At 53.1% G+C, this 7,791-nt stretch overlaps 1 protein-coding gene across 1 annotated transcript; it reads left to right on the top strand.

Annotated features, from left to right (window-relative positions):
- Positions 1–1,072: 1,072 nt before the first annotated feature.
- SHISA3 (shisa family member 3) lies at positions 1,073–6,231 on the top strand. The gene is made up of 2 exons (XM_042934038.1): positions 1,073–1,349; positions 4,656–6,231. Exons 1-2 carry the CDS (start codon positions 1,073–1,075, stop codon positions 5,093–5,095), a joined length of 717 nt encoding a protein of 238 aa, XP_042789972.1. The 3' UTR covers positions 5,096–6,231.
- Positions 6,232–7,791: the final 1,560 nt, after the last annotated feature.

Below are 7,791 nucleotides of genomic sequence, written 5' to 3'. Positions count from 1 at the left end.
TGAACCCTTAGAACAGGTGTCCCAGGATCGAGTCCGCATCTGTGCAACAGGCGACGGAAGATTCGACAAAGTTCAGTCGCCGCACCCGCTTTTTATTACACCCATACACGGCAACCGCGCGTCTCCACCCGCGCGCCGACGCGCGTGGATGGCAGCGGAAACCTGCAGCTCTCGCACTCGCTCTGCGGAGCTCTGTGGGCCGAGCGAAACTTGGGGTGTGTGTGTGTGTGTGTGTGTGTGTGTGTGTGTGTGTGTGTGTGAAGGCCTGATGCCCGCACGTCCAGAGCTCAGTCCTGGGGGAGCGCGGTGGGCGGGGGGGGGGGGGGGGGGCCGGGAGGGGCGGAGGGGGGCGCACTAACCAGAAAGCGCAGGGGCATCTGCGGCCCGCGCCGCGCCCCCGCGGTGATTAGCTCCAGCGGCGCGACCCGGGAGGGCGGACTCTTTCTTAACCCTCGGCGTCTCCCCCTCCCTCTTCCTTTTTAAAGGACGCCTTGCAGGCAGAGCCGTCAGCAACCGGGAGGCCGTTTGTACTTGGCCGCGGCGGGGCTGACTCCTGCTCCGGTGACAGACAGGGGCGGGGGTGCAGGGGCCTCCGGTCCCGGGCGCCTGCACGTGGGGATCTCGAATTCTTCCTCCTTCGGGCTCCGCTCCGGATCCCCGGCGACGGCCCCGAGGAGGGGCGCTGCGTGGCGCTGGGGTCGCCCGCCCGGGACGCGATGGCTCCCTTGAGGAGCGGGGAGGGCGGCGGCCGAGGGTTCAGCGCGCCCCTGGCGCGGGTCGCAGTATGAGACCGGCGAAGGGCGGCAGTAGCAGCCCCAGCAGCAGCCTCTGCCGGCGCCTCCCGCGGGCCCTCGCCCTCCGACCCCGCGCACCATGCAGACGCCTGGCCTGCGGAGTCCGCCGCGCAGCCGCTGCCGCCTCCCCGGCCCCCGCTAACCCCCGCCAGAGGGGCCTCGGACGCCGCGGCCAGCCGCCCGCGCCGCGCCCCGGGGGAGGCGGCAACGAGGCGCTCAGCCCTCCGCTCTCCGGCCGCGCGCGTCCCCCTCCCGGCCGCCCCGGGCGCCCAGCGGCGATGGGGGCGCTGCTGGCGCTCTGGCTCCTCCTGGGCTGGCTGCGCTGGAGCCCGGCGGGCGCCCAGCAGTCCGGAGAATACTGCCACGGCTGGGTGGACGTGCAGGGCAACTACCACGAGGGCTTCCAGTGCCCGGAGGACTTCGACACCCCGGACGCCACCATCTGCTGCGGCTCCTGCGCGCTGCGCTACTGCTGCGCCGCGGCCGACGCCAGGCTGGAGCAGGGAAGCTGCACCAACGACCGCGGCGAGCTGGAGCACCCGGGCATCACCGCGCGTAAGTGCGGGCCCTCGGCCTCAGCCCGGCGCCCGCGGGTGTGCGCCCCAGGCGGTCCTGGGTCTGCGCGCGTTGGAGCGGCCAAGGTGGGGGCATCGGGGCGGGAGCGGGTGGTCGCGTTTCGGGTCAGGCGCCCTAATTGCTTTGCAATCCCGATTCCCGCCACGCGCGGTCTCCACGGGTCGGCCCGAGGAAAGTTTGCAAGGGACGGCGAAGACCACAGGGCTTGCACCCGTTGACCCCGGGCAAGACAGTAGTAGGTCTCGGGAACGCGGGAGGTCAGGGGAAGAAGCTACCGGGACAGCGCCAGGTCGGATTGCGGTTTTCTAGGGCGGTGGAGGCTCCCCATCGAGCGCCCGGGTCACCAGGGGAACTGCCGGCGCCCGGGGAACTGCCGGCGGCGGGGGCCGCAACTCTCGGGGAGCGCTCATCTGCAGCCCCGCAGGTCTAAAGGAACTACAGCCACGTTTATCCTCCCTCCCCACTTTTTTTTGGTGGATCTTTGGTAGCTGTCCTAAGCCTGTGTCTCGTTCTCCCGACTTCCTTTCATTTCTCTGCATCGAATTACCCTCTCCGACCCACCCCCTATTGTCACGCCTTTCAGAAATGCCCAGGTCCTCGAGGTGGAGATTTAGAAACCAGGGTCGCAGGGGCTGCCCGCCCCCTATTCTCCTGTCGGAAAACACGGGTCAAATTTCCGCTCACTTCAGAGCGGAATAAATCAAGACCCCAGCAGAGGAACTTTACACCTTAAAAAAAAAAAAAAAAAAAAAGAGAAAGAAAATAAAGCTTTCCACCTGAATGGGAACGTCTGGGAAACCCGTTGGAGCTTGAGGCGATGGTTTTACCGGTGGAAACCCGGGGAGCGGGCGGAGCTAAGAATGGGTGACACCCCAGAACGCCACAGCAGAGGTCTGAAGCGGGCACCAGAAGTTCCCCGGGAAAGAATTAATGGTGCCCGAAGTCCCCCCACTCCGCCCCAACCCCGCCCGCAGAGAGAGTAAGGACCCAGAGGAAAAGCAGACCCTGGTTTGTCTTAGAACCCCATTATACTCTCAAGGACTTTAACTTCTTGTGGATTGGGGAATTGGTTTCTGGAGAGAAGATGCTGGGGGGAAAGCAGAGAACTCAAGGCCATCCTGGTGTGTTAAAAAAAAAAAATACAGACTCGTTCCCCTGGCTTTCCTCCACTCACCCTGGGGGACCCATTTGCTTTCTGCACAGACTTTAAGAGCGCAGTCTGCATCGGGGATTCCGTCCTGGGCCTCCAGGCTCCGCGGTGTTGCCCAGGCCAGCAGGAGAGAGGGCAGCATCCACACTCACTGAGGTGCGGTTAGCCAAAATCTAAGGGACCTTGGCCTGTGACTGCCTCTTGCCAGCTGGGTCACTTGAGCAAGTGACTTAACTCTCTGGGCCTCTTCTCAGCTCTGAAATGCATGTATTGCTGGGGCGCCTGAGTGGCTCGGTGGGTTAAGCCTCCCATCTCAAGGTTGGTGGGTTCCAGCCCAGCATCGGGCTCTGTGCTGACAGCTCAGAGCCTGGAGCCTGCTTCGGATTCTGTGTCTCCCTCTCTGCCCCCTCTCCCCTCTCTCCTCTCAAAAATAAACGTTAAAGAAAAAAAACTTTTAAATGCACATATTGCTCTCAGAGGAGACAAACTGAATTAAGTGAGTGTATGGATGTTTAGAACAGTGGGGGAGTAAGTGGCTGGTCAGTCACGCTCCCCTCCCCTTCCACAGGGTGCTACTAAACATGGCAGAAGGGGCGGTAGAGGTAGAGCTTACACCGAGGAACCCCCAACCCTCGGGGTTGATCGTTCCCTGTCCATCACTGCTTGTGTGTCTTTGGGAAGGTCAAACATGAGTATATTGCCACATCTGGAGAACAGAGAGTACCATGCCTTCCTCACCGAGTGTCCAGGAGAGCTGAATCAGGTCATAAGTAAGAGTCAGGCACACAGTAGGGTCTTAGTTTAATGCAGGTTTTCTTGGTTCTACTTCTAAGCTGGAGGCTGCATCCAGAGGTGGCCCTATCACACAGGAGAGACACTTGGAGAATGTCCCAAAGGTGCCTCAGGGGTAGGAGATTTTATGTCTGCCGTGCACAGAGAGAAGGAAATGGGTTTGCTCTGACGGAGGGATGCCCTCATGGAAAGTTGGGGCCACCAACACCAAGAGCTACCTCATGCTCTAAGGTTGGCCAGACGTTCCCATAGTTTGGGTGGAAATTGAGGGGAAGAGGTGTGGCAGCTGGGGTGGGCATCCCAAATCATTTCCAGGAAGAAGTGTCCAGAGATGACCATTTAAGATGCAGTCACAGACACAGTTCGTTTGGGCCCACTATGGAGTTCTTTAAAACTTTTATTTTTATTTATTTAAAAAACCTTTTTAATGTTAATTTTGAGGGAGACAGACAGAACACAAGTGGGGGAGCGGCAGAGAGTGATGGAGACACAGAATCTGAGACAGGCTCCAGACTCTGAGCTGTCAGCACAGAACCCGACACGGGGCTCAAACTCACGAACCACGAGATCATGACCTGAGCTGAAGTCGGACGCTTAGTGGACTGAGCCAGCCAGGCGCCCCTATTTTTATTTATTTTTTAATGTTTATTTATTTTTGAGAGAGACAGAGAGTGAGCAGGGGAGGGGCAGAGAGAGAGAGGGAGACACAGAATCTGCAGCAGGCTCCAGGCTCTGAGCTGTCAGCACAGAGCCGGATGAGGGGCTCAGACTCATGAATTGTGAGATCATGACCTGAGCTGAAGTCAGACCTTAACCGACTGAGCCACCCAGGCGCCCCGTGGATTTCTTTCTGTGGTTCTTTCCATAGTCTCGTAATGGAGGGCTCATTTACAGGCCTGGCTCTCTTTGCTTAGATTGGAGATTCTTGGATGGGAGATGAATTTTCAGCCTCGGAGATGGGTCAGAGCCCTCAGTGCCCCACTGTGGTAAAACTACCAAAAACCTGGGTTTACATCCAGAAGTTCTGGTAACCAAAAAACTCACACTTTCCCTCCCTCCAGTGCATGAACAGGAGGGTAGATTCTGTCCCTTCTGACTTCCAGATGTGCAATATAACGTCTAATTGCTAACAGAGGCTACAGTATCAGTTTGCTTCCTCCCTGCTCGGAGCAAGAATATTGGGTCATCTCAGTTTGCACTTTAGAGGTTACCAGCTCTGAGAGGCTGGGCTGACAGCGGTGGTCATACTGGGTCACTCACCTCCCCCCCCCCACCCAAAGGTGCCTGGAGTTTGGGAGACTTGTCCAAACACCTGTGTGTGTCTCTTTTGTTTTACCTTTTAGAGCCCGTCTACGTCCCCTTCCTCATCGTTGGCTCTATCTTCATTGCCTTCATCATCCTGGGCTCTTTAGTGGCTATTTATTGCTGCACCTGCTTGAGACCCAAGGAGCCCTCACAGCAGCCAATCCGCTTCTCACTCCGCAGCTATCAGACGGAGACCCTGCCCATGATCTTGACTTCCACAAGCCTCAGGGCACCTTCCAGACAGTCCAGCACGGCCACCAGCTCCAGCTCCACCGGGGGCTCCATCCGCAGATTCTCCTTTGCCAGAGCAGAGCCGGGCTGCCTGGTGCCCTCCCCGCCTCCACCTTACACCACGGGCCACCCCATCCACCTGACCCAGCCATCCGGTTTCCTGGTGTCACCCCAGTACTTCGCTTACCCACTCCAGCAGGAGCCCCCGCTGCCTGCGAAGAGCTGCCCGGACTTCAGTTCCAGCTGACGGGCCACAGCGATAAATCCAGCCCGTCGTACAACGGCAGACAGGTGGAGTGCTGTCGCCATTGCTGCAAGTATTTCTGGGGAAATTTCCCTGGGAGCCGGCGATGTCATGGAGGAATGCGCTAGGAAAAAACAGCGCCTTCTTAGTCTTAAGGTTCCCAGCTCCCATCACAGAACGGGTGCGTTAAGAGAATTGCTTTCTGGCCTTGAAAACGTGGTGATTATTACATTTCAACTTATGCTGCTTTTATTCAAAATAGGCACCAGATCAATTTACAGTTGCAAATTGGCTGAAAATGTATTAATTAGACAACTCAGCTATAATGTTTAGGAAAGGCCTACATGTTCTTTTGAGTTGTTTAGTGAGTCTTAGTACAAATATATACATAAATAAGCAAAGTAAAATACCTGATAGTAATTATTGAAGGTTCTCTTAAAAAAAAAAAATTAACAACTAAGCAACCTGAAGGGACAGTGAGCAACCCATTTACGATTTTGGGAGAAACCTAACCAAGAATAACGTTAGCATCGCGAGAAGAGTTACTTTTTAAATTAATAATTAAATTTTGTTTAAAATATAAGAGCTTTTTCAGAATACAAGATTTCAGTAACCACATGGAGTTTAAAATTTTAAATATTTACTCAGATATTCATTGTAAACAGATCTTATGTAAAAGCATTTCCCGCACCCACCCGAGGGAATATTTATTGCAGACTTTTTGTTCAACAGCATTTAGTGTTTAAATGAAAGTTGGACAGCTGAGTCTTAAAACATTTATTTGTAAAATGAGTCCTGTACAAATGTAAAGATTTGTAATTTAATGTATTTACCACATTGACGGTACTAATTATTTAGTAGTCCACACTGAAATTTTTTATGTTAATAATAACTGTGGCGTTCAAAGTCCATCTATTGGGTTATAATCACCGAATAGTACATATCTTACGTGCCACTCAGTTTCATGTCTGATGATCACATTTGGGCATATATCCTGCTGGGTTAGAATAAATAAAGTACTTTATGTTTTTGTGAACTTGAAATTTTAGATCAAAGTGCTTCATTTTATCTTCTTAATGATACTCTCTGCTATTCAATAAAAGAAGATGTCTTCACTTACTTCATATTTTGAAATTAAAAAATCCTACACTGATTTTGCATTACGTTAAAAAGCTCTTTTCCACATCAGGGCTTGTGGAGAGCAGCGAAGGAAGTGAATTCTTAGAGATTTAAAAATCGGAACATTTCTCATAAGAGTCTGGATTTCTGGCTTCTCGTGACATGAGGAAGATGTGGCACTGAGGTTCCTATACTGCCATTGGGCCAGGCCAGCCCTTTTCAGACAAGACACTCGTCATTCACCAGCCTCCTGCCTGGTCTCCACAACCTGGCCCCTCTCCCTCAATTTTGTTACCTACTTGACCTCTGTGGGTGTTGTTTTGGAGCCCCGGTTTATACGAATTCATGCTACGATATGTGACCCTCAATAGCTCTTTTTATATATATTTTTAAATACAACCATTTTTATTTTTTTAAAAAGTAAGCTCTACACCCAAAGTGGGGCTTGAACTCAGGACCCTGAGGTCAAGCGTCACATGCTCTAATTGGCTGAGCCAGCCAGGCATCCCTCAGTAGCTCTTTTTATAATTTATTTTATTTTACGGAGAGAGTGCACAAATGGGGAGAGGGGCAGAGGGAGAGAGAGACTCTTAAGCAGGCGCCATGCCCAGCACAGAGCCCGACACGGGGCTCCATCCACGACCCTGGGATCATGACCTGAGCAGAGATCAAGAGTCAGATGCTCAATGGAGCCAGCCAGGCCCCCTTGAGTAGCTCTCTCTCTTTTTGTTTAAAGTTTATTTATCTTGAGAGAGAGAGTGTGCGAGCTGGGGAGGGGCAGAGCGGGAGAGAGAGAGAATTCCAAGCGGGCTCTGCACTGTCTGCACTGTGAGGATAGAGCCCAATGTGGGGCTGGAACCCACAGACTGAGATCATGGCCTGAGCCTAAACCAAGAGTCAGACGCGTAACCGACTGAACCACCCATGTGCCCCAGTAGCTCTTTTTAATAGAGCCACTTAGAATTCTAACCTGGGGGAGTTGTTTGGCCTTACCCTTTTGCTTTCTAGCTGAGGAAACAAATTCAACGGTATTGTGCCTTTGCTCGGTCTGATGGCAGAGGAGCTCTGACTTCTGGTCCTCTGCTTTCTCCCGTGACCAAAGTGGTGACTTCAGATATCCCATATTGCCCAAAATAAGAAATGAAAGGAAGAAGGGGGGGGGGGCAGGTTGGGAGGGAGGCAAGAAGGGAAAGAGGGATGGCCGAACAGTAGAAGGAGAAACATTTGTGAGCATGCCTCTGGTACACACTCCTTTGTCATTAGACTGGTTTTATTCATGTTTGTTATATATTGCTCCTTTGATATTTTAAAAGCTAATCTCTACTGGGCTCTTATGAGCCAAAAACTATTCCAAATATTTATATGCGCTAATTCCTTTCATCCTCCAAACAACTTCAAACAGGGAGGCATTAGAATTCCTATTTTACGCACTTGGAGGAGTGAAGTCACTTGCCCAAGGTCACACAGTCGGTCCTGGAGCTTCATACAAAACCAGTCTGAAACAGCAAGGGAATGCCTACTTTGAGGTTTTGAAGTTTCTGTGCATGAAATCCACTGTGGGGTAAAGCATGAAACCCAGT

This window comes from Panthera leo, chromosome B1 (assembly GCF_018350215.1).
Source record: "Panthera leo isolate Ple1 chromosome B1, P.leo_Ple1_pat1.1, whole genome shotgun sequence".
Taxonomy (NCBI): Eukaryota; Metazoa; Chordata; class Mammalia; order Carnivora; family Felidae; genus Panthera; species Panthera leo.
Note: the sequence above shows the minus strand (reverse complement) of the source record. Positions and strands in the feature narration are given on the sequence as shown.